The sequence below is a fragment of the Raphanus sativus genome, chromosome 4 (assembly GCF_000801105.2).
Source record: "Raphanus sativus cultivar WK10039 chromosome 4, ASM80110v3, whole genome shotgun sequence".
Lineage (NCBI taxonomy): Eukaryota > Viridiplantae > Streptophyta > Magnoliopsida > Brassicales > Brassicaceae > Raphanus > Raphanus sativus.
The window spans coordinates 6409491-6433996 of NC_079514.1; the positions used below are offsets into that span (position 1 = coordinate 6409491).

Below are 24506 nucleotides of genomic sequence, written 5' to 3' on the forward strand. Positions count from 1 at the left end.
CGCGTGATTCATTGTGTCTCTTATTATCACAGTACATATTTGGTTTCACAGATTTTTATTTGGGCCTATATTTCTTTTGAACTGAGCCCTATTTAGGTCCATACTTTACTTTTGATTTGCTCTTTCTTATAAAAACTTGAGCGGAAAACCGAAATCAACTCAAAATAACCCAGACAATTCTTATGTTTCTTTTGCAAAATAAAGATAATCAAACTGTGAATGAAAAACCAAATATATGTATTATATATGTAATATGTATAATTTTAAAATCTATTTAAATATCAAAAATTTGGAAAAATTCAAATTTTCAAAGTATCTAAATTATCCAAAATAATCTGAATCATCTTAGGTTTTTATCCAAATCATCATATAGTTACTTGAAATATATATAATTTTCATAAAACTGACTAGGTTTGTTTGGTTACACATATATATGACATATCCGACTCAAAAGAACGAACTATACCAGACCGAAACTGAATCAATTTTCATAAATATATGAAATGGATCATATATGTTTGCAGCAACAAAGCTCATTTGGCTCCTCCACTATTTACAGAAAGAACGAGAAAGTAAAACTCAAAGGGCTCCCTAATTTTTGTTCAACCCAAACCAAAATGAAAAAAGGGTAAGAAAATGTAAGAATAAGATCGATGTGGATGTAAACTGCTTGGCTATCTATGCATTTCCTTCAGAGGCATATCACCAGCACAAAGACCATGCACTATCCTCCCCTGTTCCTCCTCTTCTTTGGAGGGAGACGTGCATCCTCAGCAGCAGCCGTAGATATTCTTCTTCGTCGACCTCCAGACCTCGCTCTCCTTGTAACCAAAAAAATCCTGAAAAAACGATGAAAGATACCCACATCTCCTTTCCTCCTTCCCCCTGTCCTCCTTTTCCTCGCTTGACGATTCACCAAATTTATGCTTGACAAGGTCCCAAACTGATTCATCACGTTGTCAATCTTACAAGCCAGAGAACAGAAGTTATCTACTTCGCAGTTGTACTCCGTATGGTTCTGGTTCAGTCGTATGAGCTCTCTGCCTGCATTGACTTCCACCTGCAAAAAACGAAACGCATTTAGTTGATCATCATTAAGTACTGTTTCTGTCATCTTGATACATGGTACATCACTTCTTGCTTCTTACCTGGACACGTGAACATTCAACAAAACGTCCGAGTTCATCAACCCAAACGCAGTTTTCATCTCTATACTTGAGAACCTATAAATAATATCAAATTCCCATGTCAGAGACACCATAGCTATTGCCAATAACCGAAAGAAAACTCGGCGACCACCATTCAAGAAAAATCAGTCGCGAACAAGTTACCTTAAGCGTGGGTTCCATAGGGTATGTGCATCTTGTGCACACGGTATCGCAGGATCTTAATCGGAGGACGCGTTTTGTTCTGCCGTGATTTGCCTTGGGACAGAGTTCAGAAAAGCTGTCTTCCACCAACAGTTGAATAGCTGCCAATGATCCCATCAGAGAGAGGAGGAAGACTATCTCGTGATCTCTTTGGTATAAGATTATGGATTCTTCAAGAACGGGAGAATAATAGCTCCGGCGATCTCTGTGAAAGAAGAAGATTAATTTATGCAAATTGATTACTTTCAAGAACGAACAAGACTGGAGAGAGAGGATAGTAAGATGCTAACCAATCGGATGATGTGAGGAATAAGCTTGCTCTGATTATCTTGGTGACGGAGAGTAAGAAGCTTGGTCGAAGATCTCTGTTACGTGAATAAGAAGTTACGCTCTGTTACGCTCTGTTACGCGAGGGAGAAGCTCGATGATAAAAGAGTATGAGAGGGAAGTGTTTTCGAAACGGATTATGTATTTTATATACGCTAACGGATCAGATGAATTCGTTTTTTATATCGTATGTGAATGAATCCCTTAATTTCTCGTTAATGGGTCTTGTCATTTGATATTTCATAATATATTAATATGAGATAAAAAACTACAGAAAGAGTTAGGCCTGGGCGTTCGGGTACCCATTCGGGTTCGGTTCGGGTTTTTCGGATTTCGGTTCTATTTTGTAACACCTTCTAGGTCCCATTCTAGTAAATCTACAAGTTCGGTTCGGGTTCGGATATAACACATCGGTTTCGGTTCGGTTCGGTTAATACCCGAAGTAACCATATATCATTCGGATTCGGGTTATATCAGATCGGTTCGGATATACCCTAAGTAAAATCTAAAATTCAATAGAAAAACATAAAAATATATACTTATTTATATATAATGGAGTATTTAAGATATTTTTTTAAAAAAATTAGATACTTATTGTTAGATATCATGTTGAAATAAACATGAAATTGAATATTTGAAGTACATATTTATGTTTTAAATATTTATATTATATATTAATTCGGACATTCGAATCGGTTTGTTCGGATATTTTTCGGGTTTTTCGGGTTTTCGGGTTTTTCGGATTATCCATTCGGGTTCGGTTAATAACACTTCGGGTTCGGATATGTTTTGTAACACCCTACAAGATCCATTCGGATATTTTTTAGAATTCGGATTCGGTTCGGATCGGGTTTTTCGGTTCGGGTTCGGTTCGGATTTCGGGTTACGGGTTTTATGCCCAGCCCTAGAAAGAGTTATAATATTTTAATTTAAGCATTCCGCTTAATAACTTATGCTTTCTTTTAGCCTTAAAAAAACTTATATCTGAAATACACGTACATGTAAAAATTAAATTTATACTCTGTTTCTTTTCCAAAAAACTGGTGTAAGACTTTTTATTTTCTGTCATCCCGATTATGATAAATGATAATAGTATGTTGAAAAGTTTAAAAAAAAATAATTTGGTTATCTATGTTATTAAAGTGCATTTATCATTTATGGTACTTGATTATCCACATAAAATCTGCATAAGCATATTTGAGCTGAAATATCCGAAATATTTTGTACTTGTAGTTTGCCGGCTTATAATAATTTAAATATATATTTTGGATATTAAAATGTATTTTAGTGAATTTATCAAATTTTATTATCATTTAAAAACTATTTGTAAAAATTATAAAACTATTTTTATTTTAAATTCAATTCCTACATCATTAATTATGAGGTTTAGAGAAATGAAATAGAACCCAACAGAGTTCTTTAAACAGATTCATCTACACACACCTTACCTTCACCAGTTACCTTGCAGTTGGTGAGCTGTGTTCTTCCCAAAGTAGTGGAGAGGGTTCTACGTCTATATGAACATGAGATTCACCGAAAATGCTAAAGCAAACTGTAAAGTAGAATAGAATAGAATATGATATATTATTGTGTTGTGATTGATAAGAGAATACAATATGCATATATATATATTGCTAATATTAACCTAATGTTAACAATAGATAATGCTAACTTTCCTAAACACTTAATGTAAATATGCTAAAAATATCTTGAGATTGACTTGATCTTCAAATCTTTCCTTTTAGTCTTCAGGGTCTTTATGGGTTTCACGGGCTTCACAATCTTGGTCCGTAAGATACACATCTTCCGGCCCGACATATCTCTAATACTCCCCCGCACGACAAACGTGGGATGCAACACGCAAATCTGCAACCACAAAGCAGACCACGTATGTCGTGGACACTATATCGAGGAAAACAAATCAGTAGATTCCTTCGGGAATAAACTTCAACTTAGACAACGAGAGATGAAAACTTCAGTTCTTCTTTGGTCTTGACAATGGGAATACATCCCGTGGGCGCAACTGCAGCTCCAAAATAATCGTCCTATCTCGGACAGTCCGTAACTTGGACTAAACAAATTGACCTAAAACTTGAACGTTCTACTAGAACTCCCCCGTAATGGTTAAACTATAACCAACAGTATTCCAAACTATGGAAAAATCAAAACAAATATTGAGACATTCTAAACTATAGAATAAATCTCTTAAACTAACCCATGACCAATCATCTCCTAAAATATTCCCGTGACAAATATTGTAACAGGTTAACAAACCCAAACCCGAACCCTTCAAACTTAAAAACTTGTCAAAACCGTATGATAAATCAAGACCTTAGCTTAGCATAATAATTATTGGATGTATCCAAATCAAGCTAGAAAAAAAAAACCATTAACCTTTTCTAAATTACTATAACCAAACCCAATGACTTTAATATAAGGAACAAATCACGTGCACATTACTTCATGCTTTCACGTCATTATCCGGGTCATCTTCATCGTCAGTATCATCACCATCTTTTTCAGCATCGCCAACACCAACGATGTGCACCATCAAAGCTTTAAAAAAATGGAAGTTTTAAGTTCGATCCCAAAGAATCGTCTGCTCTGATACCATGTAAAGTAGAATAGAATATGATATATTATTGTGTTGTGATTGATAAGAGAATACAATATGCATATATATATATTGCTAATATTAACCTAATGTTAACAATAGATAATGCTAACTTTCCTAAACACTTAATGTAAATATGCTAAAAATATCTTGAGATTGACTTGATCTTCAAATCTTTCCTTTTAGTCTTCAGGGTCTTTATGGGTTTCACGGGCTTCACAATCTTGGTCCGTAAGATACACATCTTCCGGCCCGACATATCTCTAATACAAACCCGGTTCAGATACCCAAATCAAGAACCAATGGTTGGCAAGCTTCTTGGAAGAAGTTCTTGATCGACATGATGTACGCTAGTCTCTACCCAAACTTCCCTAACCAACAAAGCTTCTCAACCAACGACATGGAGCCAGCTCACATTGCAGCTATAGACAACGTGGTGAAACACAACAAAACCGACTTCGAAGTTCCTTTGCTTATGGATGGTTTTAGAAATTTCTTACCGAACCTGAAACTTCCTCCGTCTTCAAATCTTCCATCACTCAACCTCTTTAACGTTCCGGTTTCTCTCAAAAGTCTTAAAGCTGCAGATGCTAAGCTTGGTCAAGACGTTCTTCGTTGCAACAATGTCTCTGAGATTTCATGCTCATCTGGTGTGCTCAACATTTCCTGCTCTTTTGAATTACTTGCATAGTACCAGAAGCCTTACTTTCACAGATGCAGAGTATATAAGCAAGAACTAGCCGCAGTATATGTGTGCTAATGGTTGTCCAAGATTGATGACAACCAGAAAGATATCTCCACGTGACTAAGTTCCTTAGATACATACCGTAACCGAACTTCCTAGCTAGCCAAACGAATCTCGGGTAAGTTTCCCGGCTTGATATGAAGAACATATCAATACATCAGATTCCCGATGTATTTATGGTTGAAAGAAAGAGTGACGAAGCCAATACTATCACCAAACACTATTCTCACTTGCGGTGATGCCCGGTTTGTCAATAACTATTTGGGAAAGTATAAACCAATCATATACCTGAAGTGGAAATTATTGGCGCGGTGTCTTGATCTGCAAATTGTTCGTTGGGGATCTTCCTCCTAAACCGTCTCTACGAATAGTTGCCCTCAGTATGGACAGATGTGCCTGACATTTTTTAAGCAGACAGTACTGATGGTTGGTCGAGAATGTGTTACAGTTGACAGAGGTTTCTGACACATCTCTTATGTTAACTTATATCATATTTATGTGACTTGTAACATGTCTTGACTGCTTTAGTTCCAGATCTAAAGGAAAGCAAATTGATTGTTGACTTGTTTCTATGTGAGAGGAGAGTTTTAGAAGCACAAACATTGATAAGCCTTTATGAAAGACACAACTGCATTTCATTTTAAAGAACTTTTGAGTAAAATAAAAAAATAAAAAACACACGCACAAAAGCGATCAGAGATGCATTAAGTTCTCAATGTCATCAAATCCAATAACGTCCCATCTTTTGGTGTTGTAGCGGTTGGATTTGATTTCAACTTTTCTCAAATGATTCTTTTGTAGATTGTAAAGAAACACGTAGAAAAGAGTTGTAACTTGAGTTAAAACGGTAAGCTGGTCGGGTCCAGTACGAAATATATGTTGAGGAGCCAAGACAACGTCACCGTTTCTAGTTGTACCTTGTACCGTCAAACGCATGTTTTGGACTATGTGCGTTTTTATCATATTCAATTGAGAAGGATGCAACACCAGAGTCTTCCTTGACCACCTATTCTTCTCTTCATCTTCCATAACCCACAGTTCCATCACACCGTTACGTACAAGATCGGCGTGGTCTAAAATAGCTATTCTTCCATCATATTCTATAATCTCAGTATAATAATACCGAGACCAATAGGCATTTTCAGGCTTTTGGAGCACACTGATTTTTTCAGAACTAATATCGAATCTCACAAACAGAGGTTTAATCGAATTAGGAACCAAAGCTAGGTAATACATACGCCCATTGATAGTCAATCCTCGTGTGCAAGGACTATGTGGTTGACATGGGCATGGAATCTTTCTCCATTGAAATGATACACCTCCTCCTAGTGTGAAGACCCAATGCTCTAGCAGGAGCTTTACGATCCTTCTTCGAACTTTGCGTCTTGAAACTATGCAAACCACTTTATATTGATCGTGGACAAGGTCGTGTGCGATATGGTATATGAATATGATCTTACTAAACTTGTGATCTCTTGCTATGGTGCTGGATTCTTCTAGATCAGGTAAGACAACAAGTTGCCTAGTGGTAGTGTTATATATTTGTGCACTTGTCCCATTTGTAAAGCACATCAAACCACGATAAACATGAGAGACAGAGTAGCCTTTCATCGCTGAGATTGTCAAATCTTGGTCAACTACAAAAGAACCGTCCAAGTCAAGAGAAGACGAGGATGATACTAATATCTTTTCGTTGTCGAAGCCCAGCCACATGTATAGACGTGGCGATGATGAAAGGTTGGTGAAATATTGGGAACAAATCAAGGTTGACCAGAACTTAGAAACGGATTTGAACCTAATAAGGGATTTAGCAGGGAGTCTCTTGAGAATCTCTATCACGAGATCAAAAGGAATCTCCTGTGACGGTTCGTGGCTCTTGCATATGTAGCTTTGTCTTCTCCTTATTACCTTCGACCTCCTCTTCATTCTACTTGTCTCCCGCTGTAAGGTGACTGCTAGGTCAAAAGAAGAAGGCATACTTTTAGTATCACACAATACTGTTTGTGAATTGTGATAGAAAACATTAATGGGTAATATGCCTTTGTATCTAGTTATATGATGTAATCAAAATAAATTATGTATTGATTTCGAAAAAAAAAAAACGAAAAGCTATTGATAAACATAAAGATATCGAGGATTTTAGGGTTTTCTTTATTTAATTAATTATTTCACAAGTGTATATTTTTTTGTTTATATTTGAATTTTTTTATAATTCTTCCAATTTTACTCTGTAAATAGTAAAATATCAATTACTTGCTTGGCAAGAATGCCAATAACTTGATTTTAATAAAATAAATATTTTTCTCAAGAAACCAAGCAATATTTTTTTAAAAAAGCTAACCGGATTGTTACTTGGCAACCTCATTTTAAACAAATCACAATGGACTTCTAATATTTCGTGAATTTTTTTTCTATTTCTTAAAACGATAATGGCTTGTTTGCTGCAATTAAAAACTTGCAGTAACTTGTAAGCTTAATTATTAAGCTATAAGTGCTGTCAGAATAAGGTAAATTAACAACTGTTTACTTGAAACTATGTAATTTTTTTTCATTTTCCTTAACTTGGGTATGATTAATAATTATGTTTTAGAGTTTAACTGGAATTGCTCAATAATTATATTCTCTTAATTATGATTGTTTATTTTATAAATTATATGTTGTATTCTTCATTTATAAGCATTTAACTTTTAAACTTGATTAGTCATCTTTTTCATGATTTTATGTTTGCTAAGTGCTCCAAAAGTTTATTTGATAACCGGAGAGTAACTTAGGTGAACAAAATATCTCTAGGCAACAAAAAATGATGTTAAAGCACTTTGTGAACACACATTATCCTAAATTTGGTGCAAGTTAATTTACGGGAGCATTTCAGTTTTACCACAAGTTAGAATTGGTATTTCATTTGGTTAGAATTGGTTAAGGGATAATATAATTTGAGCTGTAAACTATTGTTACGTTTGTTAGTGTTTACACAGCTGAGAATCAAACTTAAGAATATTTTTTTTTAAAAGGGAGCTATATAAACTAACAATAAGAAATGTTATAATTATTTATAATGAGTTGTGAATAGGTGAAAACTTTAATGAAAACTTTTTAATTAGATAAAATTTAGAACTCTAAATTAATAGAGTAGATTAAACAGCACCAACAATGTTTCCCCTCAAACTGAATTCAAGACTTTCAATTCACAAACACTTCATAGGAGCACTCCAAGTCGTATTCTTAACTTGTTCAGATAAAGATGAATACTTTCTCCAGTCATCAAGAACGAGATTAAGATCATGAAGCTTCTTCTCTAATCCAATACAACAATTAGCATGCATCGTACACACCAAGTTTATGTCTTTGCTCGTCTGACAAAACCCACCAAAATAAACCGTGTCAAAGAATCTCATCTGGATTCCAATCTCTGAGACTATAGCCTTATGTTTGATCTTGTTGAACACATCTTGGTCATGTAACTTTGGATAATCTAGACGAGATTTGTACCAAAACTTGTAGAAATCGATGCTTCTATGGTTTGATTTCACATATGTGAAGCCTCCGTTTACCCAATTGTTTGAGTTATAAGGATCACCAAAGAATCTATCACACGCCATCTGAAAATCTCCATCTGGATATAGCCGAGGAAATGGATCTCTAAGCCACATTATATCTGCATCCTAATTACATATAGGGAAATTTTCAAAAAAACAACATCGTTTCGTATTATTTGAATTTTTTTTATATCAAATGTAGCATTTATTATTCACACATATGGTTGTACTTTATTTTTCTAAAATTCACACAACTTGGAATACCTGCTTTAGTTGTGATATTTGTTTGTAACTGCGTAGGGCCTTGTTCAATATAATGTATTAAATTCAGACAAATATATTATATATATGTAAATACTTTTCTTAAAACCTTAATTGGAATTGAAAATATAGATAAGTTATGTTAGCGTTTATATGGGTCCTATGCTAATGCAAAGCACATCATCCTGTAAGACGACCGTAAGTTATACACAGATTTTCTTGATCATAGATTGATCCAAAATATTTTTAAAGAAGAAAGATTTGACATGGGTTGATGAAGATAAGTACCGTGAAGATGAAGTTAAATCCCATTTCAAGCACTTGTGTGAGGAGTTCGATTCTCCTCCACATCATTTTGAGGTAATCAGGAGTAGCAAAGCGTTTCTCGCCGGAGAAATCAGTTCCTGATGTTTCTAAATAGTAGCAATGCGGGTGAAGTTGTGCGCACCGATCAAATGCCTCGGGATCCAAGCAAACAACAACCACGTGTTGAAGTAGCTTCAGTGTTCCATGTCCGATACGAAAGCTTTCAAGAAACAAATCGAACAGAGAATTTGGCTCTGCCCATGCTTGGTTCAACGTAGTTACGATAACCGTTCGATTCTCTGTTGATGCATTCTCAAGAACTTCCCTAAAACTGATTGATTTTGATCTCTGAAAGAAACAAGAAACACGTTTCTAGTTAAAGATTCCAGAAAAGATCAAACCCATTTCAGACATAGCACACATTGGGACATATGCATGAGTATTAACAGCTTACTGTTTGTGGAGAAGACGAAGAGGGGTGATCGAGCAAAGGAAGAGGATAAGCTGTTTTGTAAAGAAGTAGACACGAAACAGTTAAACCGAGAAACAAGACTAAAATTTTCTTCACTTCTTTTTGGCTGATGGCAGATACCAAATCAAGAAACTTTGAAGAGGAACTAGGTGAGGAGGAAGAAGAAGATGAAGAGTTCATGTGTTCTTGAAAAGGTTTTGAGCGTTTCTTACTTTTCATCTCTGTTTAATTTGTTGGTTCTTATAAAGGGGATCGTTTTATTTATATTATTATTAGAATTGAAATACCTTTTTGTTTACAGATTTAGATTTTATTTTATTTACAGATTTAATTATGTATTTAAAACCAATTAAACACTTCATTTTTATTTTACTTTTTACAGATTGTGTCACAACATTTAAAATTAATTTATATTATTAAAACTGAAATAATATTTGGTAATTCTTTTTATTTACAGATTTATACTTCTTTTTATTTAGAAATTTAGCTAATGCATTTAGAATAAATTAAATACATCCTTTTTACACTTCTTTTACAGATTATGCCAAAAAATATTTAAAACTAATTAAAAATAGTAAACTTCAAAACTTATCTAACTAGATTGATATTCATATCTTGATTGTTAATTATTTTAAATTAACTGATATTATGTTATATTAACCCAATATTATGTTGTTAGCGGCTATAACATAATTATGGTTACTTTTTTGTGGTTAAAACAAAAAAAAAACTGAAATATATAGTATATATTGTATAAAACAATATTTATATGTAATATTATCTTATTTACTTTAGTCAAATATAAATATTTTGAGAGTTCAATTTAAAAAAAAAACAAAATATCATAAAATTAATAATAATTCATATAAAACTAATGCAAAAAATTAAAAATTTAGTATGTTGTTTTATTTTTAATTAAATAAACAAAAACAAGAACTAATATATGAATAGTACAATTACATCAAATTGCATTAATTTTTTTCTCTTTTTTGTCATTAAGTTATAAATTTAAATATAATATTATGTATAAATAAAAATATCATCAAACATATATACTATAAAATATATTCTACTCTAAATGTAATTTAGAAACATAATTAATATACATGGTATTTATAAAACAAGTAGTTTATAAATTTAAGTTGAGCACAAGTTAAATCAAATGTTTACGCTGGATGCTATCAAATTCTAGTTTTATTTTATTACATAATCCATTTATGTATGTCAGGGTCTTTTTATGAGAAGACTTTTTATGAATCGTTTATGAATTTTAAATTGTGAAATTTGCATTCCCAATCTTTTTTATTTTGTGAATTTTCTATTATAAAACATGAATGATCCTGAGAAGAATGATTCGGTGGATGAGAAACGGGCACTGGAATATCTTTGTACATTATATTTTATAAAAGAATTTAGTACTACTATGTATTAATATTATCAAAAAGAAATTATCAAACTTCTTTATTTGCAACGATATTATCAAACTTGAGCAACCTCTATTTCATCAAGAGAGTCTTTGCTTACTGAGTAAGATCACAACATATACAATAATCCGAGTATACACATTAAGAGATTCTCCTACTTCATCAAGAGTTTGCTTTAAACGAAAATATCTTCCTTTAATTCTCTTACTTCAAAACCTTCCATTCAATTGTAGTAATACTTTTGTTAAAATTTTTAATGCGGGTTAATGAATCAGACAAATACAGTAAATCCAAGTTCACATTGAGAATAACAAAAACAAATAGTACTCCCTCCGTTTTATATTATATGTCGTTCTAAGTCTTTGCACACAGATTAAGAAAACATTTAATTTTACATATTTCCAAAATAAAAATACTATTACCAATACACATCAACCAATATAAAAATAGAATAGAGAATATTTTCAATAAATTTTGCATTGAAAACCGAAAACGACACTTATTTTGAAACAAAAATTTTGCTCTAGAACGACATATAATTTGAAACGGAGGGAGTAGTAATATTAAGTAGTTTTGACTAAAAGCACTAATATTAAGAGAATAATTATTTATTAAAAATATTATTTAATATATAATTTCAACCAATTATAAAATAAACAAAATAACGTATAATTGGTTACCCACTATTCCGTGAATGAAAAGCTGCATTGAAATGTTCAGATTATTTATTTGTAAAATATTTTTTTTTCTAAACTACTTACAATATGCAACGGAAGGAAATATTAATTTTTTTCGGTCATCAAAATGGTTTTATTTTACTATATTTTTTTCTGTTTTATAATAAGTATCATTTTAACATTTTTCCTATCATACAAAAAATGTTATTATACAATTTCAATGTAAATTTACTTTTTTTTAGCTGAAAATTAATTTCAAAATATATTCATTTTATAAATAATTTTATTTATCTCAAATATTATTGTTTATAAGGATGTAATTAATATCAGTATACATATATTTATGCTATTTTTTAATATGTGTGAAAAATGTTAAAGTTATATTTATTTAGAAATTGAAGGAGTATTTGTTTTGTTGAAACTGATGCACATTAATTAGTGGACCGTTTCTTCCATTACTTTCTCAACACGTGCCTTTTGATATTTGTCTTGGTCACGTTATTTCACTTAGTCGTGGATGCAGTCATTATTAAAACAGAAACATTACAACTTCTTCTAGGTGGATTTTTAAGTTGGACCTTATGTAATTAATGTTATATTAATCTATATTATTAAAGTTGAAGTACACATTGGAGATGTTTGGAAACAAAGATAGTAGAATAAATGAAATATGTTTGGCAACATGGATAGTAGAGATGTATATTTTTTTTTATTTACACATTTAGCCATTGTATTTTCACTAAATTAATAACAAATGAGAATTGCTTAGAAACATAAATAACATATTTAATACTTCTTTTTATTTAAACATTTAGCCATTGTTTTCATAATAAATTAAACAACTTTCTTTCTATATTTTTTTTATTTACAATTTTGTCACTATATTTACAATTCTTTTTATTTACAATTCTTTATAGTGAAAATAAAAACACAAACTGAAATATAAATAGTATATTATATAAAACAATTTAAAAACAATATTATTACCTTATTTAGTTTAGTCAAATATAAAAATTTCAAGAGTTCAATTTTTTTTAAAAAAATTCATAAAATTAATAATAATTCAAAGAAAATGCAAAAAATGAAAACTTTGAAACATGGATAAAATTACGTCAAGAATAAAAAAATAATGGCTTATTTTATTAATAAAAATTGGAAATTCACTATATCAGTTTTAAAATATACAAAATGGACTAATCTAATTACCTAAAAAGATTGTTTTGTCTAAATAATCATAAAATAAAATTTAAATTTTATATACATATTTCAAATCAAAATAATAATTTAAAATTTATTTATATCAAAAATTAATTTTAAATATGCATATATTCAAAAATTATTTTTACTAAAATATTTTCCAATAACCATTATTTATAAGATGGTATATATAAAATACTATTACTTATATGATTATTTATATGATGGACCATTTTTTTTTGACGTCGAAAGGGTATTCTATTATTTATATGATGGCCAATACAATTAATTATATGATGACATATATATGATACATGTTTGAGTTTCGGATTTGTTTGAGTTTCGGATTTTCAGGGTCAAAGATTTCAGCTCCATTCATATATTTCTAAATTTCAGTTCGAATTATGACTAGGGCTGGGCGTTCAGGTATCCATTCGGGTTCGTTTCAGATCTGCTTGGGTTTTGGGTTTCTAAGGTCAAAGATTTCAGCCCCATTTAGATATTTCTAAATTTCAGTTCGAATTATATTCAGATATATTATTTTTAAAATTCATTATATATTTTGAATTTCTTAAAATCTATAAATAAAATAATATATTGTATATAAATTTGAATAATATATGTCAGAATACCTAAATTTAACATATAAATTGGTTTGGTTTAAATTTTGGATCAAAAATCAATAATTATTTTAAATATTTTTGGTGTTTTGAGTGTACTTCAACTATGTTAGATATTTATACTTGACTATTTTATATATTTCAAAATTTAAACCAACCTAAAAGTATCATATATATTTTGGATGTTTTTATATACATTAAAACTAAAAATATTGTTTAAACAAAACATCAATGTAAAAGTATTGTACAGTTGCGTTCTAAAATTATTTATTTTAACAACAAGTCAAATAAATATGTTGATTGGATAGAGAATAAAAAAAAAGCCAGAGAAACACATTGTTTATCAGAGACACTTTATGTGTCGAATTTATTATAAAGAAAGTTTCACTAAGATAAATACATTCAATAACTACAAATATATAATATATTTCATAAAAGTGGAAATAGTACCCGCGCTTTCGAAGCGCGGGTCAAAATCTAGTGTATATATTATTCCGTTTATTAATCTCATTAAGTTAACGAGTCAAGTAATTCATAATACGAACAATGATTTGACCAGGGACTGAAGTTGATAGCTTACTGGCTAATAAATACAAATATTTGGCTTACACCATCAAACTTCTCTTTTCTAGGATACTACCAAACAAATGGTAACCATCTCTTTTGGATTCTAGTAGTTGTCAAGAATTGTCAATTTGGGATCAAATTTGTTATGCTTAAACAATGGAGAGTGGTAAGAGGACTCCGTGAGTCTATCGTCAGTCTAGCATGGACGTATAAGTTGTGATTTTTTGGCAATCAGGACAAGAAACTTTGTAAGTCGTTCGAATATCGCCATCAAGAAATTCCCAAAAAGCAAAAGTATATGTGAAGAGAAAAACCATATCACGTCACTTACAAAAAGAGAAAACATCAAAGAAGAAAAAGGTCGGGATAAATCAGAGCACCGAGTAATTACATTTCCACTTTAGTCCGAAGTAAACACAGCCTCACCAATAAAACAAAAACGAAATTTGATTTTCAGACAGAAATCAATTTTGAGTCAAATTAGGTATTTAATATGGAGTGCAAAACATAATTAGGTACTCCCTATGTTCCAATATAAATGATGTTTTGGAAGGGTTATTTTGTTTCAAATTACATGAAGTTTTGAAATTTTAAAATTAATTTTAATTTTATTTGGAACTGTTTAACTAATTAGATTTTATGGTCTTTTTAATTATTGGTTAGCTAATTTCAATATTATATTTTTGAAACAACTTTTTAGAGAAATCTAGTTTTCTTATATTATAAACAGAGGGAGTATATTAATATACGTATTTAATACAAGGGCCAATGCTTTCATTTGTACAGTTGTATGGCTTTAATTTTCCGCCAGCGAATTAAAGTCTATGACCATACCGTGTTCGTCTTAGATGCCAGAAAATGTGTTATGTGATGATACTGTATGTATGTTGAATTATTTATATTTTCTGAAACAATGAAACAAGTAAAAAGTAAAAAGGAAATGATTTCCCTATACTAATGAAACTTCAAAAATGGGTTGGTCCCTCTAATAAATGAACTGAATTATTGCAAATAACTTCTCACCAGTTCTCTTCTTCTATATATTGAGACTCTCTCTCTCTCAAATGTCATCCCACTAGTTCTCTTCTTCTATATATTGAGACTCTTTCTTCTCTCACACAAACAAACAAAAACAATGTTAGGTGAGGTTCCAAAAAAAAGTTTTCTTCTCTCACACAAACAAACAAAAACAATGTTAGGTGAGGTTCCAAAAAAAAGTTTGTGATGGATGCAGACGCTCACGCGGATCCTCGTTGCAGCTGAAACAAACCCATGTCGCCATTACACATTGTTTGGTATTTGCCTCTCCCGAACCTCTCTTCTAGCAGTCTTCCTCTGTTTCTTTTGCTCTTTGCAAATGTCACACTTGAACCTGATTTTATGAAATATTGTAGGCAGGCTGTAGCTCCCACCCATACACATGTTGCACAATGTGTAGTGGCTGCATGGCGTTTGTTTCAGCTGCGACAAGGATCCAAGGATCCGCATGCGCGTCCGCGTCTGTCACAAACTTCTTTTTTTGGAACTTCATCCGACATTATTTTTGTTTGTTTGTGTGAGAGAAGACAAACCCGCTCTTCGTACCCGGGTCACAACCCCGCTCCGGGTCATTTGCTCCGTTTCTGATCGTCAAGCCGAACGGTGTTGTAGCCTCCGCTCCCCGTGACCGCTCCAGCTCCCGTTTCATTCACAGCGGCGTCTGGTTCCCGTTTCATCAAGTCGCTGTGAACACGCAGTAACTCGAGCTTGACTTCTTCTTCCTCTCCTTGGCCAAGCCCCTCTCTCGCTGCGTCTCTTCGTGCTCAGCTCAGTGTCAAGTTCGTCCTCAGCCTCACCGTCATGGTCGCCGTCTCGCTCAGCCGTGAAACCCCGCGTCGTCTCGTCTTCTCCTTCGCAGCTACAACCAAGCTTCTTCGTGGCCGAGCTCCTCCGTGAAGAAGATCCAGTTCCGTTCATCCGTCGCGGCTCCAATCCGACATCTCTCCACCGGAATCCATGGCGACTACAACTCGCCGGTGCTCAGTTCTCTCGTCGTGGCCGTCGTAAACGTCGGGATTTACAGCCACGAGAAGCTCTGAGTCGTGAGCTCCAATGGCCACTTTTGGCCTTTTTGCAACATTGGTCCCTGAACTTTTGTAAACATCGTTTCTGACCACAAAACTTTGGAAATTACATATAACTCTTTGCAAATTGACCCAAAACTTCTAATTGTGCACTCCAAACCCTGTTAAATGCAAATTGACAACTATACGGACTATATATATATAAATGCAACCTAAAATGACTTATAATAATCTAAAATATGAATCTAAAAACCTATAAAAACATGAAATATCATTAGACTACTTTCTGAACCACAAATAAAACTCGAGCTTTCTTGTAGGTTCGTCCTCTATTGATGATCTGCTTTTGGTAATCTAGTCTAGTCTACTCATTCTATTTTTCTAACCAAAATGTTAAGATAAGATTACATTTATAAGAATTCAGTGTACAATGTTAATCAGTGGTCAACTGTACGAAGCATATCTTATCATGTCTATGCGTTCTTCAGATAGTCGCAAAACAGAGTCGTATAATAATCATGTACAATGTGGTCTCGATATTTCTTTACTGTTGGATTAAGTAGATAATTTTAAGTGGGTTGGGTTTTATAATCATGTACAATGTGGTCTCTTTCGGAGAAGAGGCGATTACCTTTTATGCCTCTGATGGAATTTGATCGTCAACCGATTTTCACAGTCCTAGTAGGTAGATACATTGTTTGCAATTCGTCTCCTAGCAACTCTTGGTTTTTGGTCTCTTAATTGTTTACTCTTGTTGTTTCTGATTATTGTTTAGGCATGATTTTTATTTTTAACAAAAATTTAATTATTAATTTAGATTAGAATACTCATGATTTTGTAAGAACCTCTTAAAAATTATTTAGGATAGTCGTAAGCCCTTATAAAAAGGAAGAAGTGTTCTAAGTTCATTTGAAAGATTTCTAGTGGGTGCATTCAATTTAAAATCTAAAATCATTTGATTTTTATTTATTTTTAGATGATTTTTAGGTGAACTGAAACTTTACAATGATTTTAGTTAACCCAAGAAATTCTTATAAATTAAGATATTTGGGATATTTTGTAAAAGCTAAGAAATTTCACCAAAACACTCTAAAATGGTTAGAAAAAAATCTAAAATTCATATAACTTAAGGTAGTTTTAGTAACAGTAAAAATAAATTCAAATTTGTATAATTTTAGATTTGTCATTTTGATGTAAATCATCTTAACCTTCCAATTGAATACATCCTCCCCTGGTACATACTTATTTTTCTTGAAAAATTCTGATACAGTTAACGTTATTTTGCTACAATTTATGTCACTTTTGCTGGCGTATTAGTTCTTGCATTATTTCAGCATATACCTCAAGAGAAATATAATTCTCATTTTTTTTTCACTTTTGAAAATGCTGGAATATTTGATGGTTAAGATTACCCAATATCATACTCTTAAGGAAATATACAATCGTTTTCTTACTTCAAAATAGTTGTAAAAAATCTAAAAACTTTGACATTCAGCCCATAATTGTGACAGAGTGACGCATATTCCACTTAGGATCCGTTTCTTTTTATAAGCTACCAAATTATATGACTGAGACAAAATTCTATACAACCAAGACCAAGAGAATAATGATTCTAACAATTTCATGCCATATTCGATCTATTGATTCTATTTTTTAAAACAAAAGTATTATTAAAAATACTATTGATGTTACGTGGTATAATCATAGAAAAAACTCATGGAATTACAATATATTTCAATAAAAAATCTGAAAGCAAAATAATATAAAATAAATATATAATGATTGCGACTAATTTATAAAATCAAATTTCTTAAACTTTGATAATTAAAAATAGATCAATATTTATTTATTTAAAATAAAATATTTATTTGACTAATTACTTAGTATATCAGATAATAGTTAATGTTATGTTCTTTCGATTGCAGCTTTTGCGTTTTATTCCATAAAACAAACAATTATTTATCAAATACCAGATGATCAAATTAGCTTATTACTATTATAAAAAATATTAAAAATAATTTAACCAATATATACATTAAAATATGAAATTCTTCATTTCAGCTTTAAATCATCAAATATAAAACTATAACTAGATCTTAACCCGCACAACTGTGCGAGTGATTATTTTATTTTTAGGCATATAATTATCTTTTACATAATTAATTTTACTATTTATCATATTACTAATTGTTTAATATAACATTTTAAAAGACAACAATTCTATAGTTCGCATGCAATAATTTAATTTATTTGTTTTAAAGTTTCAATGATAGCATATTTTAAATCATGTGATACAAAATTTTAAAATGAAAAATCTTATTGGTTAAATTAATATCATAGTTTAATATAAAATTGTACATTAGTTTAGTTATAATTACAAAATTAATTAGATAATTTAAAATTTTGTTTTGTTAAAATGACATATAAATTTAAATTTTAAATTAACACAACATTAAGGGGGTGACTGGTTTTCCCGCTACCACCCGCAAACGCAGCTTTTGCGGTTCATAGCGGTTGTTGGCGTTTCAAAACAATCACAAAAACGCTATAAATCGCTTTAAACCGCTTCGAACCTCTTAAAATCAAAAGCTGGTTCCAGCTAGCGTTTGCGGTTGCAGGCGGTTGCGGGAGGATAATTTTTTTTAAAAAAACAACATAATAAATAAAAATAATACTAAAAATATCCAATAAAAATTTTCAATTGAAATATTAGAAATTGTAAAATGTATTCATATTATATTTCAATTTATATCATAAAAACTCAAAACTAAAATATTTTCTATAAATTTTTAAAATTTGATAATATGATTTTATAAATATAAATTTTATATTTATCATATTATTATGATTTTTAATATTTTTATAATTACATAAAATATAAATATAATTAAATTATTATTTAACAGATGTTGCGTTTGGTAGTTTACCAGTCATAAGAGTCCCGCAAACGTAACAATTTCTAACAGCTGTATCAGTCGTACAAATCTTTAGAAAACGCTTAAAACCGCAACCATCTGCATCCGCAAACTCCCGCAACCGCAACCGCAACCGCTGCGGTTACACCAGTCAGGCCCTAACTAAATATTTTTTTAAGTGAAAATGAAATATAAATTTATTTTAAATAAAAACGAAATTACTTAAATATTTAAAAGATTTATTTTAATGAAAAATGGAATATGCATTTATATTGTAAATTAAAAGATGAAAAGATTTTATTCAGATATAATTTCAGAGTAAATATAGGTATATCTATTTGATTTTATTTGTTTAGAATAATTCAATTAGTTTAAATACTTATACATAAATTAATTGAAACAATTTTTTAAAGGGTGGTCCAAACAATCTTATCATAAAAGTTCGGTTGGTTTTGGTTAACGAAACAAATTCTGAAGGTAACAAAACAAAACTTAAACCGATTTGATTAGCTAAAGTACCTAACCTAAACCAATTGGCCACCCTTTTACAATAAAATTTTCCTTAATGTGACACAAGCTCTAGTGAAATATGTCATACTCAGAATCGAATCAAAAGTTTATTCTAGGGACGTTTGGATATTTGTTTCAGTTCGTGTTGGTTACTTCGACTCTAGGATTCACTTAAGAATTGAGGGGAATTCGGTTTTGATCGGTTCAAGTATTTTCTCAGTTAGGTTCAAATAGTAAAACTAAGAACTGGTTATATCCTGAAAATTGAGTTCAGTTCAGTTAGGTTTACTGAGTAGTTTAGATAAAATATCGGCACAAAAAAAGAAAAAAAATCAGGCCTTGGAAAACACGTTTGATTGTTCTCGTGTTTGTGAGATGGCCACCGATCATGAATGACGCTGCTTCATCTAGCCATATGTTAAATCTTGGTTCTTAGGAACGTGTCAGGACTTCTAATACACGTACTAACATTCATCACGATTATAAAGAACTTCAACGTAACCAAGGCCATGACAGTTACTATGGTTTAGCCTTGTCATTAGTATCCTTTATTACCCTTTTATTTATCAGCAATTGTTTTACAAAAGTTGGAGAAAAGAAAAGCTAAACATAATAGACTTGTCCAACGTTTAAAAGGGTTTCATGGGGAACATGTAAGATAGCACTATTCGCCCTACACATCTTAGAAAGAAACCGATAAACATAGTCAATGGCTATCTTCTTTGGAAGCAATGATCCTTTTCTTGCTCTCACCTTGGTGTTTCCCATGATATGGACAACCCCTGTCTCTTTACAAATCTTTAGAAACTCCAACTCATCTTCCTCCTCTTCCTCTTTCTCTTCCTCTTCCTCCACCGTGTAGTTCTGACTGAAACTCATTGCGCTATGCGGTGAATCAGCTGGAACTATCGTGGATTCCGAGTAGTCAACCATCGATGAGAACATAACCATGTTGTTATCGTTGCCACCGTGGTTGTTGTTGTGGTTACGTATCAATTCATCTCTAGACTCTTGTCTATGGTTGAAGGAATAAGGGCTATAGTTTGAATCCGACTCCATCATTGTTTCGGTTTGAATGAACGAGAAGAGGTTATCGAACAGTTTGTTTTCGAAGTTGTCGTCCTTCCTGTGCAGATCTTTGTAACCATACCTATCACATTTGTATAAGAGATTTCAATCTCTTTGTCTAAAGAAAAGAGAAGAAGAAAGGATAGTATACCTGGCGACGCAGCGGAACATTCGGAATGTCTTTGGTCCGATTCTCTTGACAAGAAACCTCTCTTCTTCAGGGACGGTGTAGACCGGGAGGTACTTTACGCAGACAAAGACTACCACAGAGTGAATTGCCGGGAGGTTAGTGATGAAATGAGAGAAGATGTGAGGGACACCACTCGCTAGCTCCGTGTGTACTAACCCGATCCCGGGGACACGTACAAGACCCAGGCTGGGACCCAAACCGAGTATCCAACTCATGGAAACTCTACTGTGCACTTCAAACTCATATTTCTTGACTGTCACGTAATTCCAAACAAACATTACCAAAAGACAGATCGCTGCTATGATGAGCGGGACCCATCCTCCTTCGTTGACTTTTAGGAGCACAGCCGAGAAGTAGGACAGTTCCACCACGAGCGAGAAGATGGCGAATACAAGGACAAGGATCCAGTGGAGCCGCCACACGAGAAGCATGGTCAGCACCATCAATAATGTGGTCACGAGCATCACGACCACAACCGCAGTTCCTAATATTAGCCAAGATACCAAAAAATAAAAGTCAGATGAATACTCAAAAATATCTAACCTAAATGCCAAACATCTTGTCATGTATATGTTACCGTATGCATTTCCGATCTCGGTTTGGTTCTTGAAACTAGCCGTGACTGCGATGCAACCAAGCATGAGTATCCAGTTAATATCAGGGCAATAGATCTGACCTAGGAACTTCTTGGAAGTGTGAACAATTTTAACTCGAGGGAAACACCCATGAGACACGGCCTGTTTGATTATCGAATAAGTCCCTGAGATGGTAGCTTGGCTCCCAACGATCGCAGCTCCGGTCGCCACTATTAACATTGGCCAATATACACTTTCTGTGGGGTCAAAACAGAAAGAAAATTAGCTAGGTGAGCTTTCAACTCAAAATCAAAAACAGAATGATTTTTTAACCATTATCTCAGAATATCGGCAATGATCAACCGGACCAGATTTTGGTCGCATCGACTATGGATTGGACTAGATTATATTGTGCGGGCTATGATATCATATTAAGTCAGATGAGTTCCAAAAAATGACAATAAGTAGATTGACTTATATCTTTCATTATAATATTTCTAACTTCTAACATGGGACTTTCTCCCTAATAAGAGTTTCAGTTTTCTGTAAAATCACACTAGTGATGTCAAGACTAGTAAAGCTTTTAGAAAAGGTTTAGGACAAACCAGGGATTGATGCATAGAAGGCGTCTTTATAATGTTCCTTATGGGTCACAAGATATGCAGCTTGTCCGCAGTATGCTAGAAGAAGACAAGGGAACACAAAAAGTGTAAAAGCTAGCTGTATCGCTAATAAAGGAAAATAAGAAATGTCCGCGTATAGTGCCTCCGTGCCTACAATTTTTTTTGATAAGAAACATTTTAGAAATAATTTCTAACTTCCAATTTGAAACTTTCGTAGCTAATATAAACAATTTAGAGATAACTAAAGAATCTTTTTGAAGCTAGTTTCACCTGTTATGCTGAGAAGAATGCCACCGAGCGAAATCCAACCATCTCGCCCTCGTCTTTTGAAGTACAAGTATACATATGTTGGCGAAAAGGCTTTTAAAACGCTTGTATCGTGTTTGCAGATGTTGTATATACCAGTGGCTCCAATGAAGAGGAACCAAATAAACACTATAGGGGCAAAGAGCCAGCCCACCTTGTCTGTACCATAGTGTTGCATACTGAACAGTCCAATTAAAAGGATGACAGACACAAGCACAACGATATCTGCAAAACAAAAGGATCATAGAAAGTGAGCAAAATACAAGCTGACCAGAAAAATTTGAAATTTGACAAATTACCGCTGCTCATCTTTGGATTGTTGACTCTGATCCCACCAGTGGCTGAAAGAACTGTTAAGAAAGAAGGTTTCATAAACTGAAAAGTTTGAGTGTAACATGTCAAGAAACAAAGGGGGAGAAGCAAAGTTACCGGAGATGGCTGGGGTTAAGATACCATCACCTATCATCATACACGTGCCTAGAAGAACAATGACTAGAAGGGCTCTCTTCTTTGAATGTCTACTCTCCAACCACTTCTTTGTTTTAGCAGCAAAAGATCCTTCAGCGACTAAAGTTCGACTATAAGTCGTGAGATCCTCATCGCTGCGTTGCTGATTCGGGATGAGATTCACTTTAGCATGTCTACAGAGCAATGAGTATATAGCTAAAGTCCCACCTGCGCACACAACATTGATCAAATCCGAAAGAAACATAAACTAAACCGGTTTGGTTAAAAACAATGATTAAGCTTTTCTAAAAGCTTACCTTGACCATTGTCATTAGCTTTGCAGACAATGAAGACATACTTGATGAGAGGTATAAGCAAAAGAGAGTAAATGATCAAAGAAAGAGCTCCGATCACATCTTCACTATCATCAATTCCATCAGGGAATGTATTGTAGAACACATACAATGGAGAAGTCCCTAGATCGCCGTAAACAATCCCTAGACTTTGGAATGATAGTCTCAGTAACATCCACATTGACAAGCCCTGAAGAAAAAGCAAAATTAAAAAACCTAAACTTTTCTCCATTTCTCTGAAACAGAGTGAAACAGAGTAAAACAGAGTGAGGCAGAGTAAAACAGAGTAAAACAGAGTGAAGCAGAGTAAAACAGAATGAAACAGAGTATGTAGTTACCTCTTCGTTGTTCATGTTCTTGAGCATATTAGCTTCTTCGTCCATGGGTTGATCGAGACCCTCCTCAAATTCCCTCATAGCTTCTCTGTCTCTCTCTTCAATCGTGCTTTCTCCTTCTGTAACAGATGCTTCTACCTTTTCCGCCATCTTTTGTAATCCTGATATGAGACCAATCTTGAAACTCTTTTTTGGTTTGACATGAATATAAGAAGCGACTCGAGTTATTACAGAGCACGTAATGTCTTGTCAACTCTGGTTCTGTCATGGAATTGAATAAAGGATACACCGGAAGGAAAAAAAAACTCAAAACTAGTGAAGAAAGTGACACCACCCTTTAATAAGAATTCTTAATTTAGAAATAAAGAGAATCAGTCAATCAAATGATACTTTGAAAGACGTTCACAAAACTATGGACTAGTGGTATATACTTTTCTGTTTTTCAAACATTGGCATATACTTCGATTTCTGATTGTAATATTTGTTGACAAAGCAATCATAACTTATTGACACCGTATGAAAATGGTTGTGTATTTTCTTTTGCTGTTGTTTTCAGCAACCTGACAGTCTGACACATGCCGCTCAACTTCTATAATCGTGTACCATGAAATCCTTTTTGGTACACATGTAATGGGTCGTAACACAAACATTAATGGTTATATAATATAAAATTAATAAAATTTGCATTAAAAACTAAAAACTTCATTTAGTTTGAGTTATTATTATTTTAAAAATATTAAATTTACTTTTACAAATCAAATTAGATATATAATTAAAAATATAAAAAAATTGAGGTATTAAAATATCAAATATACGCATATCTGTGCAGCGGATCGAATTAAATTATTGATTATTCCGATTAAATGGATCGAACCACTAATACATCAGAAATCTAGATATTTGATTCATGCTTACCCTTAAAGCATATACATCACTATGTGAAGCTCGCAAAAACAAAAGATTTAAATATCAGTTTTTTTATAATATTAATTTGAGAACCATCAG

The 24506-nt window shown here is 32.6% G+C and overlaps 4 protein-coding genes across 5 annotated transcripts; all 4 read right to left on the reverse strand.

The window, feature by feature from the left end:
• Window positions 1–525: 525 nt before the first annotated feature.
• LOC108854655 (uncharacterized) lies at window positions 526–1830 on the reverse strand. The gene is made up of 4 exons (XM_018628267.2): window positions 1661–1830; window positions 1332–1575; window positions 1149–1223; window positions 526–1060 (listed from the first exon to the last, which is right to left on the reverse strand). The coding sequence occupies exons 2-4, from the start codon at window positions 1485–1487 to the stop codon at window positions 725–727; spliced, it is 567 nt and encodes a 188-aa protein (XP_018483769.2). The 5' UTR covers window positions 1488–1575; window positions 1661–1830; the 3' UTR covers window positions 526–724.
• Window positions 1831–5742: 3912 nt separating this feature from the next.
• Window positions 5743–7099, reverse strand: LOC108853200 (F-box/kelch-repeat protein At4g19930-like). Its single transcript, XM_018626647.2, has one exon. It carries the CDS (start codon window positions 7031–7033, stop codon window positions 5750–5752), a length of 1284 nt encoding a protein of 427 aa, XP_018482149.1. The 5' UTR covers window positions 7034–7099; the 3' UTR covers window positions 5743–5749.
• A 1095-nt stretch (window positions 7100–8194) lies between these two features.
• LOC108852670 (uncharacterized protein At4g15970) lies at window positions 8195–9841 on the reverse strand. Its single transcript, XM_018626167.2, has 3 exons — window positions 9614–9841; window positions 9142–9507; window positions 8195–8718 (listed from the first exon to the last, which is right to left on the reverse strand). Exons 1-3 carry the CDS (start codon window positions 9809–9811, stop codon window positions 8242–8244), a joined length of 1041 nt encoding a protein of 346 aa, XP_018481669.1. The 5' UTR covers window positions 9812–9841; the 3' UTR covers window positions 8195–8241.
• Window positions 9842–20142: 10301 nt separating this feature from the next.
• LOC130510935 (potassium transporter 9-like) lies at window positions 20143–23782 on the reverse strand. Of its 2 annotated transcripts, XM_057007651.1 has the most exons (9): window positions 23505–23779; window positions 23131–23356; window positions 22796–23041; window positions 22666–22716; window positions 22331–22591; window positions 22043–22210; window positions 21440–21694; window positions 20824–21346; window positions 20143–20754 (listed from the first exon to the last, which is right to left on the reverse strand). In XM_057007651.1, exons 1-9 carry the CDS (start codon window positions 23649–23651, stop codon window positions 20208–20210), a joined length of 2424 nt encoding a protein of 807 aa, XP_056863631.1. In that variant the 5' UTR covers window positions 23652–23779; the 3' UTR covers window positions 20143–20207. The 2 variants fall into 2 exon arrangements, with proteins under 2 accessions (XP_056863631.1, XP_056863630.1); XM_057007650.1 differs by having other exon boundaries at window positions 20824–21694; window positions 23505–23782.
• Window positions 23783–24506: the final 724 nt, after the last annotated feature.

What these genes read in the sequence shown, in the direction of transcription:
- LOC108854655 (XM_018628267.2), bottom strand. Translation starts at nt 1,487, where the DNA reads ATGGGATCATTGGCAGCTATTCAACTGTTGGTGGAAGACAGCTTTTCT. An exon ending in CTATGGAACCCACGCTTAAG is followed by an intron (nt 1,224 to 1,331) that starts GTAACTTGTTCG and finishes TATTATTTATAG; the next exon opens with GTTCTCAAGTATAGAGATGA. An exon ending in TTGAATGTTCACGTGTCCAG is followed by an intron (nt 1,061 to 1,148) that starts GTAAGAAGCAAG and finishes CGTTTTTTGCAG; the next exon opens with GTGGAAGTCAATGCAGGCAG.
- LOC108853200 (XM_018626647.2), bottom strand. Translation starts at nt 7,033, where the DNA reads ATGCCTTCTTCTTTTGACCTAGCAGTCACCTTACAGCGGGAGACAAGT.
- LOC108852670 (XM_018626167.2), bottom strand. Translation starts at nt 9,811, where the DNA reads ATGAACTCTTCATCTTCTTCTTCCTCCTCACCTAGTTCCTCTTCAAAG. An exon ending in CTTCGTCTTCTCCACAAACA is followed by an intron (nt 9,508 to 9,613) that starts GTAAGCTGTTAA and finishes TGTTTCTTTCAG; the next exon opens with AGATCAAAATCAATCAGTTT. An exon ending in GATTTAACTTCATCTTCACG is followed by an intron (nt 8,719 to 9,141) that starts GTACTTATCTTC and finishes ATATGTAATTAG; the next exon opens with GATGCAGATATAATGTGGCT.
- LOC130510935 (XM_057007650.1), bottom strand. Translation starts at nt 23,651, where the DNA reads ATGGCGGAAAAGGTAGAAGCATCTGTTACAGAAGGAGAAAGCACGATT. An exon ending in CTTAACCCCAGCCATCTCCG is followed by an intron (nt 22,717 to 22,795) that starts GTAACTTTGCTT and finishes CTTTCTTAACAG; the next exon opens with TTCTTTCAGCCACTGGTGGG. An exon ending in CTTCTATGCATCAATCCCTG is followed by an intron (nt 21,695 to 22,042) that starts GTTTGTCCTAAA and finishes TTGACCCCACAG; the next exon opens with AAAGTGTATATTGGCCAATG.